Source organism: Centropristis striata, chromosome 21, assembly GCF_030273125.1.
Source record: "Centropristis striata isolate RG_2023a ecotype Rhode Island chromosome 21, C.striata_1.0, whole genome shotgun sequence".
Taxonomy (NCBI): domain Eukaryota; kingdom Metazoa; phylum Chordata; class Actinopteri; order Perciformes; family Serranidae; genus Centropristis; species Centropristis striata.
In genome coordinates, this window is record NC_081537.1 from 32593875 (window position 1) to 32614750 (window position 20876).

At 43.1% G+C, this 20876-nt stretch overlaps 1 protein-coding gene across 2 annotated transcripts; it reads right to left on the reverse strand.

Moving 5' to 3' along the window:
- Positions 1–11763: 11763 nt before the first annotated feature.
- Positions 11764–20249, reverse strand: LOC131959027 (HLA class II histocompatibility antigen, DP beta 1 chain-like). Of its 2 annotated transcripts, XM_059324114.1 has the most exons (7): positions 20186–20249; positions 19799–20068; positions 18255–18439; positions 18159–18187; positions 17910–17977; positions 13041–13154; positions 11764–11836 (listed from the first exon to the last, which is right to left on the reverse strand). In XM_059324114.1, the coding sequence occupies exons 1-7, from the start codon at positions 20232–20234 to the stop codon at positions 11811–11813; spliced, it is 741 nt and encodes a 246-aa protein (XP_059180097.1). In that variant the 5' UTR covers positions 20235–20249; the 3' UTR covers positions 11764–11810. The 2 variants fall into 2 exon arrangements, with proteins under 2 accessions (XP_059180097.1, XP_059180096.1); XM_059324113.1 differs by lacking the exon at positions 18159–18187 and having other exon boundaries at positions 18226–18439.
- Positions 20250–20876: the final 627 nt, after the last annotated feature.

A 20876-nucleotide genomic window follows, 5' to 3' on the forward strand; every position in this document is an offset into this window, starting at 1 on the left:
CCTCTCTGTTTCTCTTCTCTCTCCTCTCCAGACTCTGTCAGGCTGGTGAATGGGACCAGTCTGTGCTCAGGCAGACTGGAGCTGAAGTCTAACCAGTCTAACCAGAGCTGGTCCTCAGTGTGTGAAGCTGACTTTGACCAGCAGGATGCAGAGGTGGTCTGCAGGGAGCTTGGCTGTGGGGCTCCTTCAGTCCTCCAGGGGGCGCTCTATGGAGAAGGGGAGGCTCCAATGTGGACCAAAGAGTTCCAGTGTGGAGGAGATGAGTCTGCTCTCCTGGACTGTAGAAGCTCAGGCTCAGATAGAAACACCTGCTCACCTGGTAGAGCTGTTGGACTCACCTGCTCAGGTAGAAGAGGAGCTGCAGCTTTCATTTGGTTAATTTCTGTTCTCATCAAACTCACTTTATTCTTTTACTGATGACTCTCTTGTTTGTGTTCAGAGCCTTTCAGGTTGGAGGGAGGAGACAGTCGCTGTGCAGGAACACTGGAGCTGAAACATGAAGGAGACTGGAGACCAGTGGATGACACTACCTTTGGCTGGACCATGAAGACAGCAGCAGCTGTCTGCAGAGAGTTAGATTGTGGTTCTGCCGTTTCTGTGGAACGGAGAGGGGAGTCTTCAGACAGATCTGTGTGGGGGATCATACCTGACTGTGTCCAGTCTGGATCTGCTCTGAGGGACTGTGTATTTTTACATTCCATTTGGTTAGAGTTCGGGTCATTTCCATCTCCATTTATCTCTCCGTTTATCCTGGATCTCGTCTGTTCAGGTAAGCCTGTCAGTGACAGCATCTATGACATCATGAATGACAGAAATGTTTCCAGTGAGTTCTTTCCATCAGCCAATCACCTCTCTGTATTTACAGACCTGTTTCAGCCAATCACCTCTCTGTATTTACAGACCTGTTTCAGCCAATCACCTCTCTGTATTTACAGACCTGTTTCAGCCAATCACCTACCTGTATTTAAAGACCTGCTGCTTCAGCCCAACATCTCCTGGTCCTCCTCCATGGACGGGGTCTCTGAGGCCCAGCAGCAGCAGCATCAGAAGGAGTTTCGGGTTTTCAGAGGCTCCACCTTCACCATCAGCTGCTCCATCCAGCCTCAGTACCCAGGAGGCTCCTTCCAGCTCTCCTTCACCTCCTCCAACTCATCAATCAACTACACCCAGCCAGCTGTCAATCACTCTGCTGACTTCCTGTTTCCTAACCTCACCCAACCAGCTGTCAATCACTCTGCTGACTTCCTGTTTCCTAACCTCACCCAGCCAGCTGTCAATCAGTATGCCCACTTCCTGTTTCCTGCTGCAGAGCCCGCCCACCAAGGAAGCTACAGCTGTGTTTATCACGTCCATGTTTTCTCTCATAACTTCTCCTCTGAGAGCCGTCAGCTCTCTGTCTCTGTTGTAGGTAAGCTGAATGTTTACAGGTTTGTTAAAGAAGATTCATCAAACAGACTGAAAATGATCAGCTGCCAACAGAGTTCATGCATGTTGTTGTTTCTGCATGTGACACTGGCCCTCATTTATCAAACAAACGTAGAAAAGAGCTCAGATCTGAGTGTAGATTTTGTCTTATGACAGGGTTCAGGTGGGATTTATCAAACGTTAATATCTCGCTATCACAGCGTGAGAATGGTCGGCTGTTGATAAATGTGGCGACTTGAAACAAGCGTCAATTAAATACCACGCACTATTATATATAATATATACAGTTAATATAATATAATATATACCCAACCCAGAAGGCTCGCCTCCAGAGTTTACGGCACCGAAGGACGCAATACGGCCAAAAACAGAATTTTTCCCCCCTAAAGTTGCTTTATTATCAAAGTGCACCGTCACAAATAACAACAGGAGGAAATAGACATTTTACAGAAATACGCAGCGATGGAGGTTTATGAAATAAAAGTACTTATAGTTATAAACTCAAACAAGTTCACTGAATATTTTACATTCGGAGCACAGACTTAAAGTTTCACAGCTTTGTGGTTGAAGGAGGTAAACAATGTTTTAAAGTAAGTTTTAATCCAAAAGAAGAGGAATTTCTCAGAGTCAGAAAGTGAAACGCTGACGTCCAACAACTGCAACAACAAACTGGTTTAGTTTGGCAGAATAAAAAGAGAAAAGGAAGGAAATCAGTGGTGCTGTCAGCAGAGTAGCAGTGGAGCATTAACCTCCTGCTGAGGTTGGAATATTTAACTCATCCATTGTGATATATAAAGCCTGATAGCCTATATAATATCCAAATATTGTTATTACTATGATGGAGAGATATTATTCAGTTTTTTACATTTAGTAATAACTCTGTCCCAGTCAGAGGAGCTAAGGGCTGATTGAAATGTTTCAATTTGGGCACCTCCGGTGGTGGAGGAGACGCTGACGCCATAATAATGATAATAATAATAATAATAATAATAATAATAATAATAATAACGGTAAACAGAAGAAAACAACATTTAATAGCCTCAGCTCGTATTCTGGTAAAAGAATTTCACGGTCACAGGGTTTATTTATTTTTAATGAGGTTTTAGTAATAAATTATATAGCTAAAACATGCTTTGGTTTGTCACCATTAAAAACAAAACACAGAGTTTAATCAGCTCCAGGCATCTAGTCTCCGATCAGTTCTCAGACTCAGACGTGTCGACTTCACGCTGACTCTAATTTGTGTTCATGAGCTGAGAGCAGACTGAGATCTGATCCTCCTCACGTCCAGACTGATAAATGTCGAGCCTTGTGTAGAAATGATCGTACGCCCACTTTATGCTCACTTTCTGGCGTACGCCCATTTGGTAAATGAGGGCAACTGTGACTCCTGTCATTGTGTTACACAGCTCATATAGTAACCAAACGTATACAAAGTGTATAATGACAACAGCAAACACTGAACTGTAGGACAGAGCATGTTTGGTTACCAGGATAACTCTGGTTCTCTGAGAACTGAGTGAGATCTGTCCCAGCAGCCCTGAGCTCCTAACTCGCCATTTTCAAGAGGTGTTCCTCCAGCGGACAGAAGCCAGAAGATCCGTCACTCAGAGCTCAGGGAACCAGAGTTATCCTGGTAACCAAACGCTCTCTTTCCAACCTCCCTCACTGTCTCACTGTGTGTGTGTGTGTGTGTTTGATCAGATCCACCAGATCCGAGACCTTTTATCATCAGAGCGGTCGTCCTGACACTGATTCTGCTGGTGGCGAACATTGCCTCTTACTTCTATTTTAAGGTACTGACACTCGTCTGTTGTTTATACCGCCGACTGAAATGAAGCACTCTGTCTGTTTTATTGAACTGAAGAGAGCAGGAAGTGACATCTGTGTGCGTAATGTCTCTCCAGACCCACAGGGTCTACAGGGTGCAGAAGCCCCGCAGACGGGAGGACGTGGAGCTGGATTATTATAACCTGGGTGTTCCTGCAGCTGGAGGAGGGCCGACTGAAGAATAAGGAGCTCAGGGAGCAGAGTAGCACCTCCAAGCAGCTCGTCTCACACCCCCATGGATTTATATTCACAAGTTCCCTTCAATAATCAGGATTTGTTACATTACATTATGTTGAAAAGACCACAACATGTCCCTGAGCCTATCGGTTCCTACAGAAGACCTAAAACACCTCACTAAAGTAAGAGGTGAGAGCAGGTCTACAGAGTCCAAGCAGCCGGCACGATTCAAAGCAAACACACAACGACCCAGGCCGACCAGGAACAACCAGCAGGATCATGTTAAATATCTAAACACTGTTAGAGCTGGGGCTCTTAAAGCCTCCCGCTTCTTTACTTCTAGACTTGGTTTTTACAAAAGACTCAAAACAACTGAATACAGTTTACCATTTATTAAAAGAACAAAAGCCAAAAGCAATGAGCAGCTGGACTCTGCTGTGTCCAAGCCGGGATCACAAGTCAGAGTGCCAAAAAGTTCCTAAATTCACAGTTTTCTTCTGGCTGTGGGACCAGACAACAGGTTGGGCTTTGTCGCAATTGGTCAATTTTGTATGGTGGCTCAGTAGCCAACCCATGCTGGACACCTTGTGATATTTCATTTAAAAACTAGACATCTTCCCTTTCTACTTAGTAGAATAGTTTTTAGGCCGATGGTGTCTTGTACGTATGGTTCTTACTGAAATAGCTGCACCCTGATCTGGTTCTAACTGGTTTTCAGGAAAGCTTCAGTAAGAGGGCACAATGTGCTCTCCTAACCTAGAGCCAAATAGAGGCAGTGAGTCTTGCTCAGTATCTACATTTGGAGCCACATCGACCATCTGTTGGTGTTTGTCCTCAAAATAATTAGTACAAGATCATGAAGCTAACAGACAAAGTGAAACTTTAAACATCAGAGGCTGTTTTCAGACCAAATTCATCTAGTCAGTGAGGTATGAACTTTATGATTTAACTTTATGTCTCATTTATGATTTAACTTTATGTCTCATTTATTGCTGTGAGTAAGAGCTCGGCAGCAGGAGCACATTTAGCTCAACAAGAACCATAATAATACAAAAAAAGAGACAAAAACAACAGAGGTCATTTTTATCAGAATTTACTTCAGGTTTTCCTTCAGGATGACCTTTTTATCAGAAAGGATTTTACTGATTTCATCAGTTGAGTTTTTCTACTCAAGTCATTTCATTATTTCTTGAGAATGAGTTATTTTTGTATTTCAGGATTTTTTTTATTTCAACAGAAGTTTCACTTAGTTTTTGTTATCAATAGGATTTTGCTGAAACCTATATCAACTTTTTCAATGTTCTATTTTAGGAATTTAGTTGATTTTCTAAATGAGGAATTTCATTATTTCATAAGAATTTGACTTTTTTTGTAGTTTGGGAATTTACAAATTCATTTGAGAATTTTTTTTTTTATTCATACGAATTTCATTTAGTTTTGTACTAAATAAGGGTTAATTTAGGAATTTGCTTTTTTATTATAATTGACTATTTTTTTTATTTCAGGAATGTACTTACTAATGTGATTAAGGAAATAGAATTTTATTATTTCAAATTATTTTGAGTTATTTTTCTACTTTTGAAATTTACTTAATATTTCAATAAGTTTTGTTTTTTTAATTTTACAAGAATATCAATTAGTGTTGTACTTATGATCTTGATTTTTATATGTATAGGGTTCTGCATATTTTTATAATTAAGATTTTGCTTTTTTCACAAGAACTTTGTCTACTATTTTTACTTTATTAACTGCATTTAATTAATTGTGTTTTGAAATTTAGCATTTAACATTATACTTCAGGACTTTGTATCATTTTTAATATAATGGGTTTGTTTTTTAGGATGAATGGTTTTACTTTTTTCATTTTAATCTTCATTATTTTTTGTGCTTCAGGAATTTAATTACTTATGTGAAGAAGACTGGAATTTAATCATTTAATTAGAATATAATATATATTCTTTAAAATTTATTTCAGGAGGAAGTTTCCTATTTTTGACTTAATAATAATAATAATAATAATAATAATGATACATTTTATTTGTAAGCGCCTTTTAAAACACTCAAAGACACTGTACAATAATTAGAACAAGACAAAACAGGGAATGAAAACAAGACACAAGAAATAAAAGAGAAGAAGGGAAGTGCAGTGCGGTGACATCAAATAATAGAACGAAGAGAGAAAAGAAGTGCGGTCCAATCAAACAGAGTCAGTGAGTTGTAAGACATGAGTTGTGAGTGTGGATGTGAAAAGTGGGAGAGAGTGGCTGTTCCACATGTCCGCTGGGAGAGAGCTCCAGAGTCGGGCAGAGCGGCTGAAGGCTCTGCTCCCCATAGTGGTGAGGCAGACGGAGGCTACAGAGAGGAGGAGCAGGAGGAGGTGCAATGTGGAGGAGATGGGACAGATCAGGAGGGGCCAGGTTATGGATGGCCTTGAAGGTGTACAGGAGGATTTTATAAATGATGAGAGGTTTGTCTGGGAGCCAGTGGAGTGGCTGGAGGATGGGCTGATGTGGTGGAATGAGGCGGTTTTTGAGACGATGAGCAGCAGAAGTTTGGATCATTTGAAGTTGATGGAGGAGCTTGTGAGGGAGACCAAAGAGGAGAGAGTTGCAGTAATCAATGTGGGAGGTGACAAGCATGGAAGTAGTGTTGGTTGAGGGAAGGGAGGAGACAGTTGATGCTAAAAAGCCGACTTGTATTTTTTGGCCTCAAACAGTGATTTAAGTTGGTAAAACTTGGAAATATAAAGTATTGACATTTAGGGCAATAATGTAAGTTAGCACAACAAAGAAAGCCAGTTGTCTGCTCAAAAACAAGTTGGTGAGTTGTTGTTACTTATATCTTTAAGTTGGGGTTCACAACAAGGGACAATAGTTCTGATAACTCTTATTTCTTTGTTGGGAAATGCTGGAAAGCCATCTTTCCGAGTTGAAAATGCACTTGAAGTCTCATTGTTGCTGTGCTGCCTGAGCTGGAGTCCACACAGGAAATCAACCCTTAATTAAATTAATTAAAATGATACGGGAATTTCATTCTGAGTTGTGTTGTGTAGTATCGTATGTCGTTTGTTGGAGAAGGCAACCTACACATTTTCAACATTTAAACACAAACAGGTTTTCAGTCATGAGCGAATGCTAGCGGCTAACTGATGCTAGTGGCTAACTGATGCTAGCGGCGCTGCTTGTCACAGCTACAAGAGTAGCCGTTAGCGTATCAATGCTAACGCAAAATTGTGGTCACAACATTAGCTGACATTTCATACCGGCGTTACAATCGTGCCAATTCAGCACATTGCAGAAGTTAGCAGAAGTAAGGATTAAAAGTTATTACAATGTAAATTATAAGATAGTACAACTTACAGTTGAGTTGACAAAAATCAGAATTCAGAGTTCAGCAAACTCAAAAACAAAACTTAAAATATTTTGTTTAATTGTCCAACTTAAAATTTTATCAAAGTTCGTTGCCTTGAAATTTTGAGTTCACCCAACTTTTCTTTTTTACAGTGTTTCCATTCGGTACTTTACTCTAGTGAGCTGCTGTGGGCGGGGCTTGAGAGAGAGGATCCGCCCTCTGTCAACGTTGTAGTAGTGGATTTGGTGCCAACAAGTAGCCTGGCTAACACCAGCCGTTCATTTCTCCGTAGAGGAGGCGTGGTTTACGATCCTCCAGAGCCGTTTATTGGACGCTTAGAATGACTATCAAAATCGTATGTAGGTAGCTATTAGCCAATCAGATCAGTTATACCAGATGACGTAGTAGAGCGACAGAAATTGATGCTTACATCTATGGTTTACATAGCCAGACTAGCCCATCTCTACTTTGAGGCTAAAATGCTCAATTCTGCTTCTGCAACGTTTTTCTGCAGCATGTTCACATTCAGCCGCACACATCCACTGATTTTATGGGTAATAAACAGGCTGCTGCGGGTCTCTGGGGGCTCCGCTCTCGTAGCCAGATCACCGGCGTTACGGTTGTGGCGCTGGTAGCGGGGCTAGTGGCTGCGATAGTAGCGGGGCTAGTAGCGGCGCTAGTTGGTAGATTAGTAGATTAGACTTTTCCCAAATCCTGTCGGAAGCAAGGCTAAAACATCCTTTTTCGTGGTTAAACGAACGTCTGCTGCAGCCATCTTGGATCCGTAAGAAAACTACAAAACTACAAGCTTCCGTCTGCCGAGTAGTACGCGTCATTGTCTTGCCGTCCCTCCCCGCTCTGTGATTGGATCCCTAAAACAGGGCTGAGAAACCTCTCTGGTTTCCAGACTGCCTGGAGGTTCGAAATTAAATTTGAGTGCGCAAGGCAGTATGGGTATACCCAGGCTAGCCAAATTATTTTGGAATTTAGCATTTAATATTGTACTTAAGGATTTTTTATATTTTTTAACATTTGTTTGTTATAAGGATTTTGCTTATTTTATTATTAATGTGGCTCTTTTTGTACTTACAAACATTTACTTTTGTGATTAGAGAATTTTATAATTTCATGAGAGTTTGAGCTATTTTTGTACTTTGGCAATTAAAGAAAACATTTAAAATATTGTTTTTATATAATAAGAATTTAAATTCATCTTGTACTCAGGATTTTTTTATATGAAGGATTTTGCTTATTTCATTAAAACTTTGCCTATTTTTTGTACTTCAGGAATTTACTTTTTTTTTTTATTTCTTAAGGATTTTACTAAATGATGCATTGAGGATTTTGCTTTCATATACCATAGAACATTATTTTTGCTTCAGAATTTAATGAACAATTTTGATGACTTGTGTACTTGTGTTAAAGGATTTTGAGACAAAATGTTGTCATGAGTTGTTTGTTTGCTGGAAGCTTGGATACACAGAGAGATGAAATGATGAAGATCACTGTAATAAATGTATCAGCAGCATCGACTATGTACAAACAACATGAATCACTTTAATAAACAGATGATTTCATGTGCTTGTGAAGAATCTGTTGTATTGTTTCTCTTCGTTAGGAAAAGGGCAACAAAAGATGATTTCTCCTGCCCGACCTGTTCAGCTGCCAACAGAAGCTCCACTGTGACGCTGTTATCCAGCAGGACCGTCCTCACTTCCTGCCTGCTAGACGGAGATGGCGTCTCAGAGAACGCCATTTCTCCAGAAAACCACCTGACAACCCCCAACTATGGCAACACAACAACACTTTAGCAGCTAAAAATCACAACAACACTTCCACCTCTCAGTGTGTCACATTCTTCCGCTCTAACAAACTCACATTTTTCAGCTTTGTGCTTCATGCGTTTCACATTTTTCTGCTCTGTTTGACTCAAGTTTTTCCAAATGCACGTCTCCTTTTTCCGCTCCATGTGCCTGGTGATTTACTAGGCTAGGCAACATGGCTGAACAGAGAGAAATGTTGCTCTCCCACTTGGGTCCAGACTGAAATATAGCAACAGGTTCTGGACTGATTTTCAGGACATTTTGAGAATGAATTCTAAAGACGTGGATGAGCCTCTGAATTTTCCTTTAGTTCCCCCAGCAGCTCAAACTTTCCACTGTTTCCCTAAACAATACTCAGACATTTACTGAAAACACACTCAGAAAGTGTCTGTACATCATGTTATGCTGATTTAAATTCACTGAGCAGACCAGTAACATCCTGCATGGGACATGATAGGACATTGTGTTTTTTCCCTCTAAATATGGTTTTATTTTCATTGAATTACAACTTAATTACCAACCTCTCAGTGAACACAGATGTGTGTGATATGTTTTTAAATGTGCAGAAACATGAGCAGAACTCTTGCTGAAATGCATATGACCAAAGTCTAAGCGTTTATAAATTAATCAAAATTAATAAAATGTGTCTTGTGCAAATTTAAATTTAAATATGAGCATCTGTTACTGTTATTTAAATTGGTGTAATCTGAATATATACACATACATACATATAATATAATGAGTTACTGTCTCAAAAAATAGATTATTTAAAGGTCCCATATTATGCTAGTCTGAACTGTGTAATACATGCCCAAAGGTCCTTAAAAGCAATATTATGAAATCAATTCTTAAAAAAATCGCTCACATACAGTATGAAACAGGTTGCAGAAGCCTCATTGAATAGAGAAGCTGTTTTGGGTGGGCGGAGAAACTATGTTAATGAGGCGCTGCTCTGATTGGCTGCCTAAAAGGCTTGGCTTCCTGGAGGAGGTGGCTAGCACAGAGCCGTCTCTATCAGCTGACTTCCAGCCACGCTGAAAAAAACAACAACATGGCTAGCACTTCAGGGGCCCGTTGCACAAAAGTAGGATTAAGACATCCAGGATAAGTGACTGAGCTGGGCTCAATGAATCCAAAACAAGAGCGTCCAGGATCAGTTGGTTGCACAAAGCCCAATCCAGGATGAGCAGACACGGATTCATCAAGCCAGGTGAAACCTATCCTGGATAAGTGCGCGCTCGCGGCTCCCTCAGATAGACCCCGCCACCGATCACAGAATTGATTAACATGGCGAGTAGAGCGGCTTATTTACCCCGTCGGAGGGAGAAATCCGGATGGAGGCATACGAGGAGGTAAAACACATTATTAAAAAGAAATGAAACACCACCACAGTAATTAAGCAAAGAGAAAACGCGTGGCAAAGTATTACTGACCGTCTGAATGCGTAAGTAGTGCACAACTACACACTCACGCTCCGCTGAAACATCACAATTACAGTTCAGATAGTTAATTCACATCTCCAAAAACACAGTTGTACTCTGATTATGAATCAGTTGAATTTTTAATCAAATGGACTGCAGATATGAGTGAAATTGTGTAAATATAACTCTTCTTTGATAATTCTTTGATAAATAGATGAGCTAAATGATTTATTTATTTTTATTCTTCATTTTTTTTGCTCTTCCTACATTACAATTACAATTAACTTAATTACTATATTATCATCATTATTTTCGTTACTACTGTGACTATGATTGTAATACTTATTAATATTATCCTCATTTTGTTAATTGTATTTATTGATTTGATCAATACGAATAAGCTTACGACTAAATATTATGATTATGATAGTTAACTCTGTTGTTGCTATTAATATTATTACCATACCATCAAAATCACTAAAGTTCCTTGTCCTATTAAATTATCATATCATCACCATAAATATAGTCATTATTACTTATCCTATTTACCTATTATCATCACAACTATAGCTTCTTATCTTACTTATCTAATTATTATTATTATGATGATTATTAATATTCTCTTCTAACAACACTCATGATGGTGACGCCGTTGCGACAAAGATAAAAAAATAAAAACAAAAATAATAATAATAAAACCAAATAAACCCACTCCTCAGCGGGCAGACCTCCTCCCATGGGTCTGGAAGTTGCCCACACCAGGAAGTGCCACAGCAAGATTGGCAACGGGCCGGAAGCTGCCTCATGAGCTGATCCGCCTTAATCATGTAAATCAGGGAATTGAGTTTTGAACCCAGGGTAATCTGTAATTGCACATTTCTTGACATATTGTAATAAAAATTTTTGTTAAACTGAGAACTTGGACGTCTCCTGCTCATCATTCCCCATCAAACCATCCGCGCTGAGAAATAGGTGAGGATTTTCGGTTGGTGTCAGATAATTTAATTTTCAAGGTTTCCTCAGCAATTTTTCTAACATGTGATATTACTTTGTAACTGAGAAATTTCTTCTTTATATCAACATTTGTGATGTAATGAAAAAAGTGTGTTATGATGATAAATGTTTAATAATAGAATTCATTTCTGCACATTTACTACAGATTAAACAGAAATATGATCTTAGTTCACTTTGATGTTTTAACTTCAGAGTCGTTTATAAACTCTAATAAGTAAAACATTTAAATGAAACCACAGAGACTCAGAACGTTTTCTGGTTTATTATCGATAAAATATTTCACTCCAGTAGAAATATACAAATCTAACAAACTGAAAGACAAAATATGGAAATAAATGATTTATGTTGTTAAAGAAGAGCGCAGGTCCAGACTAAACCTGGTCCAGGATTGGGAGAGGCAGTCCTGGATCAGGATCAGACCAGCTGGTATCAGAGTCCAGATCAGTACAGGATCAGGTGTTGAGCTGGTCCAGCAGGTGGTCTACTGAGCCGGAAACACACGGAGCAGGTTGAAGAGGCAGATACAGGACCAGGTCCAGGATCAGGATCAGGACCAGAACCAGGACCAGGATCAGCACCAGGACAAGGATCAGGACCAGGATCAGGACCAAGATCAGCACCAGGACAAGGATCAGGAGCAGGATCAGTACCAGGTCCAGGATCAGGACCAGGATCAGCTCCAGGACAAGGATCAGGACCAGAATCAGGACCAGGATCAGCACCAGGACAAGGATCAGGACCAGGATCAGGTCCAGGACCAGGATCAGGATCAGCTACTGGGGACCAGAATCCTTCCTGTTTGAGAAGAGATGAAGAGTGTCAACAACAAATCAAATAAAAACAAATATCGAAAATACGTCATTCAGTAAAATGTTGTTTTAGAGAAACAGAACCAGAAACCTTCAGACTCTGAACCTGGTCTGAGACTGAACACTGGACCATCTTGGGACCAGTTCTCAGACGGTTTCAGAGTATATACAGGTCTGAATACAGACTGACACTAAATCTGATCTGTGTACTGGTCTAAACTGGTTCTGGTTCAGGTGTACTGGTCTGATCTGGTTCTGGTTAAGGTGAACTGATCTGGTTCTGGTTCAGGTGTACTGGTCTGAACTGTCTGATCAGGTGCAGGTGTACTGGTCTGATCTGGTCTGATCTGGTTCTGGTTCAGGTGTACTGGTCTGATCTGGTTCTGGTTCATGTGTACTGGTCTGATCTGGTTCTGGTTAAGGTGTACTGGTCTGTTCTGGTTCTGGTTCAGGTTTACTGGTCTGAACTGGTTCTGTTTCAGGTGTACTGGTCCGATCTGGTGTGAACTGGTTCTGGTTCAGGTGTACTGGTCTGATCTGGTCTGATCAGGTTCAGGTTCAAGTGTACTGGTCTAATCTGGTCTGATCTGGTTCTGGTTCAGGTGAACTGGTCTGATCTGGTCCTAGTTCAGGTGTACTGGTCTGATCTGGTGTGAACTGGTTCTGGTTCAGGTGTACTGGTCTGATCTGGTCTGATCAGGTTCAGGTTCAAGTGTACTGGTCTAATCTGGTCTGATCTGGTTCTAGTTCAGGTGTACTGGTCTGAACTGGTTGAGGTGAACTGGTCTGATCTGATGTGGTTCTGGTTCAGGTGTACTGGTCTGATCTGGTCCTAGTTCAGGTGTACTGGTCTGATCTGGTTCTGGTTCAGGTGTACTGGTCTGATCTGGTCTGATCAGGTTCAAGTGTACTGGTCTGATCTGGTCTGATCTGGTCCTAGTTCAGGTGTACTGGTCTGATCTGATGTGGTTCTGGTTCAGGTGTACTGGTCTGAACTGGTCCTAGTTCAGGTGTACTGGTCTGATCTGATGTGGTTCTGGTTCAGGTGTACTGGTCTGATCTGGTCCTAGTTCAGGTGTACTGGTCTGATCTGATGTGGTTCTGGTTCAGGTGTACTGGTCTGAACTGGTCTGAATTGGTTCTGGTTCACGTGTACTGGTCTGATCTGGTCCTGGTTCAGGTGGTCTGACCTCGGGACTTCCTCTTGTAGTAGATGAATCCAGCCAGAGATAAGACCAGACCCAGGATCAGTCCTGAGGCTCCGATGGCAAACTTGTTTCTGTCAGACTCAGGCATGGACGGGTCTGAGGACAGACAGGAGAGAGACAGACAGGTGAGAGACAGACAGGAGAGAGACAGACAGGTGAGAGACAGACAGGAGAGAGACAGACATGAGAGAGACAGACAGAATTGAATTTTTTTAATTCAAAACCTCTTTATTTGCTTAGAGCAATTTGTAAATACAATCACATTGCATTCTCAAAAACGAAGAAAAATAAATAAAAATTAAATAAATTAAAACACAACAACAAAACACATAATATAACTCAAAATGAGTGCAAAAATCAGCTCATTCTCTACAACAGAACATAAAACATTGTTAAGGCTCCATATGTTTGAGAACTCTTCCACATTATTTGTGGTTCTGTAAAAACTGAAATCAACATGTAATCTGGCCTTCACCATCCTAACAAACAAGGTAGGTGCATCAACATCCAGAGAACTTTCCAACTTGTTCCTTCTACTGAGGTAGATCGCCATTTTAGCTCGGCCCAAAATAAAGTTCAACAACTGACATTTCAGTCTCTTTTTCTGTGAATAAATAGAACCTAAAATGAAAATTTCCTTAGAAAAAGTGTTTCCGAGCATCCTGAAAATCTGCTGCAGCAGCTGAAACGAGTCCAGTCTCCCACAGTCCATGAAACTCTCGCTGCCAGCAGAAAGGACACTTCTCACTTACAGTTGGGTTACAGAAACAAAGGCATTCACAGCTACAATCCCATGGAGAATTCTCCACTGCAGATCTCCAAGCCTTTTAGTTAATGGTGGTTTATAGAGTGCTCCCCAAGCAGGTCTCACCTCCTCACTGAACCCTAGATGAGCTCTCCAAGGGGGGTCAGACCAACCGCTGAGCTTGTCCTTGTTCAGAACCTGAACCAACAGTTTGTACACAGTTTTTTCCTGTCATAACATTTAACCTGATAGGTGGAGTGTTGCTGGACTCCAGCAGTCGACCAGTACAGTCTTTAAAATCAGGAACAAGTGTCAGTGCAGGGAAAGGATCATCAATGTTGGGCTGACGGCGTCCGTTACAGTGAGCTGTTAAAAGGAGAGTTCAGTTCGGGTCAGCTTACACCTCCAGGCGCTGAGCAGTTGGGCTACGACCCTGACAGACCTGACTCTCACACCAGAGGCCAGAGCTGCAGCGTTGCTAAGCCCATCACTAACTGCTAAAGCTTCACTTTTTCCCCAGTTAACTTTAGCAGAGGACAAAGTGCCAAACACATTACATTACTGGTTTCAACAAGGACATCAATATCATTTTGTTCTTTTACAATAACAATAACGTCATCAGCATAAGCAGACAGTTTAACAGCTTGTTGACATCCAGGGAGATTTACACCTGAAAGACGTTGTCTCAGTCTGTGTAGGAGAGGCTCTATTGACATGGAGTAGAGCATGCCAGATCAGGGAACAGCCCTGTCTGACCCCCCTCTGAACAATAAAAGGAGCGCTTAACCCACCGTTAATTTTTAGTACACTCTCAAAACCTGGATCTTGGCTATGAGACCAGAGTTGAAACCAAAAGCGTTCAGTTTCTGCCAAGTACTGATGTTCAACTCGGTCAAAAGCCTTTTCTTGATCTATGGAAATCAGACCAAGTTCACAGCCCAATGAACTGGAGAGGTCCAAAATGTCCCGAATTAGAGAAACATTATCAGATATCAGCCTGCTGGGTACACAATGGGTTTGGTCAACGTGAATGATATGCTCCATCACTTTTCTCAGCCTCGTGGCCAACACCTTGGACAAGATTTTATAGTCCATGCAGAGCAGAGATACTGGCCGCCAGTTCTTTATTAGCTGTAGATCCCCTTTCTTGGGAAGAAGGGTGAGGACCGCTCTCCTGCAGCTCAGAGGTTACCGTCCTTTGTTTAAACTGTCTCTGAGAACAAGTAACAAGTCTTGGCCAATTACAGGCCGGAAGACTTTGTAGCAATCTGCAGGAAGACCATCAATCCCTGCAGCTTTCCCACTTTCCAGGCCTTGCAGCGCTGCAGCTAGTTCAACTGCAGAGATCTGTGCGTCCAGCTCAGAGTGAGCCTCCACGGGAACCTTGGGTAGACCCTCATGGAAAGACTGCGCCTCCTCTGGTCTCTCCTGGAACTCCTCTTTGAAGAGCTCCTCGTAGAAGGCGACTGCACAGCTCCGTATCTCTCCTGACTCCTGCAGCAGCTGCCCAGTGTCAGACCGCAGAGAATGCGTGAGTCTTCTTCGTCCATTCTTCTGTTCGAGGCCAAAGAAAAAGTGAGAGGGAGCATCCATTTTAGCAACATGTTGGAAACGGGAACGGACTAGAGCCCCTCGAGCAGAGAAACCCAGCAGGTCAGGCAGAGCTGACTTTTTTCTTTTGAGAACTTTAATATGTTCTCATTCTCCTGTGGAAGCTGCTAAATCCTGCAGCTCCACTATTTCTCTCTACAGAGCTTTCAGAGACCTGGTCATGTCCTTTGTGACATTGAGAGTGTACTGTAGGCACAGATGTTTTTATTTTACCCTTCCCTATATCCCACCACTGTTGTAAAGAAGTGTATTCAGATTTTGTCTTTGTATAGTTTTTCCAAAACAAAATGAAAGCATTCCTAAAAACAGTATCGGAAAGCAAGGCCACATTAAAATGCCAATAGGCACTGCTACATTTAACATTTTTGACAGAAATTGAAACCTGTACAAGAGAGTGATCTGAAATACCTACTGGGTGTATCGAGCAACTCTGAAGCACATTGGTCTGATGTTTAAAACAATAAACTCTGTCAAGCCTGGCCATAGATAGAGAGTTATCTCGAGCATGAACTCAAGTATATTGGCATTGAGCAGAGGGAAAAAGCCTCCAAATGTCACAGAAATTGTTTTCTTTAATTAACTTAATAAGAGAACTCTTAGAGGCTCCATGTGGTTCTGGATGGTTCCTGTCTAGAGTTGCATTTACAGTACAGTTAAAATCACCACCCAGGAACATGTAATCCTCCCTACTACAGTTGTTAACAACAGTATTTAAAGTATTTAGAAAAACCACCCTTTCTGTGCCTACAGTCGGAGCGTAAACATTAATGAAGGTCACTTTCACATTTTCAAGCACAGCTTGTATTTTCAACAAGCGACCCTCAATAATTTCTTCAGTAACACAAGAAACGGGTAAAAACCCTCTAGAAAACAGGACAGCAACTCCTCCACTGTTACTGCTCTTATGGCTGAGGAAGACTTCCCCATCCCACTCCCTCCTCCATGCAGGCTCATTCTCAGCTGTGCTGAGTCTCTTGCAAAAAAATAACATCTAGTTTTCTAGCTGTAAACAAACTGAAAAGAGAAGCTCTCTTGACGTCCTCTCTGGCACCATTAATGTTTAAAGAGCCCAGCTTTATGTCACACATTGTGAAGGAGAGGCTGCATCCAAACAAGGCAAAGAGGAACACGCAGAAAAAAAGGGGGGCAACAGTATGAAAACTCATTCATGAGCAATCTGAGAGTGAAATTTCACGACCAGCTTTTTAAGGCGAAACACTTCTTGGTCAGTAAACGCCTGCTGACCGGAGCTCCCTGCATTTTTAGAAAAATATTTAACTGAGTCAAGGAACAGTTGTAAATCTGGGAAAAACTCCTTCACCAGAATATGCTCCTTCTTACACAATACTAAAGGGGTGAGACTGGTTAAAGTGGAGGAGTAAACACTCTGCACCTCCTGCTGTGAGCTCCCAGTGAGATCTCCTCCACTATCCTGTGTGCTCAGCAGACTGTCCTCTGGCTGAGAGGAGTAGCACGCAGTGGCTGTCTTTCACACTTTACACACCTGATCACTGTTTGCTTTACTTTCTGGACTTTTTCTTTTGGTTGGCAGTTTGGAAACGTCATCATCAATCAAAATTCCTTCATCATATAACACCGACTCCGCCACTCGGGTCGCTGTGTGATTATTATTAACCTGCGGCACCGCAGCTGTCTGCTCCCCTTTCTGACTCACCAGACCCTCCATGACCTCGCCCTCCTGATCACTGTCAGCCCTGCTTTCCCCCTCAGGACCCTGCATGTTCCTCTGCAGCTCTGCCGGTTCAGAGGCTCCGCTGTCGGCCTCACCGGGCAGCGGCGCCGCAGCAGGAGCAGCTGAGCGGCTTCCTCCGGCTCTCTCCGGACACGAACGCACCAAGTGGCCCTCAGCTCCACACCCGAAACATTTCATGGTGTCTGAGGTCACATGCACAGTATAATCATAATCATCAACCCTGAATCTGAACACTAAATTTAGCTCCTCATCACTCTTCTTAAGGACCATGAAAACTTGACATGCTTCAGGTGAGGAGACTTGCAGCTGATGGGGATCATTTTTACGGGGGACACCAGCTGTCCGTGCCGTGACAGTTCTTTTTCTAACAGCTCATTCTTCAGGAATGGGGGGACATTAGAGATGATCACCTTTTTGGCAGGATTAACTAGTGAGGACACCTGGGTGAAAGTACCTTTTATTACTATTCCGCTCTCCAGCAGCTGATTCACTTTATCTGTGCTTTATCATGGGCGCTGTTCATTCTGGATGCAGATCTCACCCTCTCATAGCCCACCACCTCACCTACAGCCAGGCTGCACTCCTTCACGGAGCAGCCCACAGCCGGAGACAGTTTGATGGTGTGCCGGTGCGTCAACTTCTCCAGACAGGAGAGAGACAGACAGGAGAGACAGTCAGGAGAGAGGGACAGGTAAGAGACAGACAGGTAAGAGACAGACAGGGAGAGACAGACAGACAGGAGAGAGAGAGACAGACAGGTGAGAGACAGACAGGTATTTACCCCAGTGAGTGACCAGAGGTTCTTTCAGACTGGCGTGCTCCACCACACAGGAGATCTTCTCTCCAGACCTGCAGACACAAAACTTCACATCAACACTGGACCTGGACCTGGATCTGACTGGACCAGGACCAGGACCTGGACCTGGAGGAGGACTCACGTGGGGGTGTACTCCAGGTGAGAGTGGGTCTAGACCTGACTGGACCAGGACCTGACTTGACCTGGACCAGGACCTGGACCTGGAGGACTCACCTGGGCATGTACTCCAGGTGGGAGTGGACCTGGACCTGACTAGACCTGGATCTGGAGGAGGACTCACCTGGGCGTGTACTCCAGGTGGGAGTGAACCTGGTAGTACCAGTCTCCGTCTGCCATCTCGTCAGTGGAAGTGACATCAGAGGTGACTTCCTGTCCGTCTCTGAGCCAGCCGACTCGGATCAGTTTGGGGTAGAAGTCGTAGACGCTGCAGACCAGCATGGTGGGATGGGTTGCACCGGAGGGAGTCACTGATCTCAGTCTGACATATGGCTCGGCTGAAAGAAAACCAGGAGATCCACCATCAGGATTTAAAACATGAATAAAACCAGAGAATCAGAGCCGGAGCCTCGTGGATCACAGACTGCAACTAAAACCACCAAGTCCTCCTCATGTATCTGAAGCCCACCGGGGCACATCAAGGCCAACCGAGGCCCACAGAGGCCCATCAAAGAGCATCGAAACCCACCGAAGCCCACCGGGGCCCACCGAGGCCCATCTAGGCCCACCGAAGCCCACCAAAGCCCATCGGGGCCCATCTAGGCCAACCGAGGCCCACCGAGGCCCACCGAGGCCAACCGAGGCCCACCGGGGCCCACCAAGGCCCATCTAGGCCCACCGAAGCCCACCGCCAACCGAAGCCCATCGAGGCCCACCGAGGCACATCGAGGCCAACCCAGGCCCACCGAAGCCCACCGGGGCCTACCGAGGCCAATCTAGGCCCACCGAGGCCCACTGAAGCCCACCGAGGCCCACTGGGGCACATCGAGGCCAAACGAGACCCATCTAGGCTAATCTAGGCCCACCGAGGCCAACCGAGGCCCATCGAGGCCAACTGAGGCCCACCGAGGCCCATCTAGGCCCATCTAGGCCAACCAAGGCCCACAGGGGCCCATCGAGGCCAACCGAGGCCCATCGAGGCCAACCGAGACCCATCGAGGCCAACCGAGACCCATCGAGGCCAATCTAGGCCCTCGAGGCCAACTGAGGCCCACCGAGGCCAACTGAGGCCCATCTAGGCCAACCAAGGCCCACCGAGGCCAACTGAGGCCCACTGAGGCCCACCGAGGCACATCGAGGCCAACATATTATTAACAGGGTTGATCCAAGAGACCCTGATATTATTATTATTATTATTATTATTATTATAACCTCCTCTAAAAACTATTTTCTTGAGGTCCAGTTTAATGAAATATTAACATGTTAATCTGCTGTGTGTGATTTGGTTTGTTTGTTTGTTTGTTTTTGTGTGATTTCTTGATGATCAGTGAGACTTTGAGGAGTTGATGAGAACTTCCTGTCTGTGGTGAACTAACAGCTCAGGTGTTGCTGCCTCTTGCTGGCTGCTGACAGCTACTTTGTTATTATTACATAAAGTAATATGACTCATGCAGGACTAATGCCCCGCCCACAGCACACTCTGATTGGTCAAACACCAGCAGCGTGTCAATCTGTCAATCACAACAAAGTCCTTTAGTCTCAAGTTTCAACAGGGAAGGAACAAGTTCACAACTCATAATAATAATAATAATAATAATACTATTCACACTCACAGACAAACCAAATATTATTCAGTGTGTTAATTAATTAATAATGACATGATATTAATGTTGGAAGTTACAGAAACACAAACTCACCTGATTTAGTCAGAATGGCACCGTAATAGTTCCCGATGTTGTGTTGACAGACCCTCTCCTTCACAGTCTTCATCCGAGCCACATATGGCCCACCATTCCAGTAGTCTGCGGCCTTCATTCCCCATTCAGTGTATCCAACAAACTTCCCCAAACTGCTGCTGAACCTGACGAGCTCATCTTTGTTGAAATAATAAGACCTGATAAACTCCATGTCCTTCAGCTCAGTGGAGTTAAAGTAACAACGGCTTACCCAAGAAAACAAAAATCCATCTGAAAAACAGAAAGTTTGAACCTCAGCGAATATTGGTCAGTGATCAGAGTATTGATCAGAGTATTGATCAGTGATCAGAGTAGTGATCAGAGTATTGATCAGAGTACTGGTCCTACCTGCTGAGTGGAGGCTGATGAAGAGGACGATGAGAAAGGATGAAGCCATGTTCTTCTGTTCAGTTGACAAACTGATCCAGTCTCACTGAGAGCCGCTCTGAAAACCAGAGAATGACCACATGACCTGCAGCATCAGCTGTTACCAGGCAGACGATCAGACTAAAGTCTGCTGCTGGAGCACACACACACACACACACAGACACACACACACACACGCACGGAGTCACACTGTAACTATAATCTGATAATGATAATAATAATGATAACTAGAAAATGTCCTCTGGGTAAATAGTGAAAGGGCCACGGGGGCTACTGCCGGTGTGTATACACTATGATGAGATTCTTCAGAGATTTATAACAATTAATACTAGTAATGTTATGATACTATATTATATACAAGGAGCACACCTATTTATTTATACAGCAACCTATGCCCTTTAACCTCAAAATGTGTGTGTGTGTGTGTGTGTGTGTGTGTGGGTGGGTGTGTGTGTGTGTGTGTGTGTGTTTGTGTGTGTGTATCTGGAGGAGTGTGCGCGCTTGTGAAGAAAAACGAAGAAATAGCTTTGGAAGAGCGATCTGAAAAACTGTCTTTTTTTTTCTTGTCTTGTCTTTTCTACAGAAATCTTCCTGCGTTTTTAATATGGGACCCAATGAGGCTGTTGGTGCGTGTTGGTGGTGCATCTGTGCG

Excerpts from the sequence above, each read along its gene's own strand:
- LOC131959027 (XM_059324114.1), bottom strand. The coding sequence starts at position 20,234 with ATGGCTTCATCCTTTCTCATCGTCCTCTTCATCAGCCTCCACTCAGCA. Across the intron at positions 20,069-20,185 it reads CATCAGCCTCCACTCAGCAG|ATGGATTTTTGTTTTCTTGG; the intron begins GTAGGACCAGTA and ends TCTGTTTTTCAG. Across the intron at positions 18,188-18,254 it reads ACGGAGACTGGTACTACCAG|GTCCACTCCCACCTGGAGTA; the intron begins GTTCACTCCCAC and ends AGTCAGGTCCAG.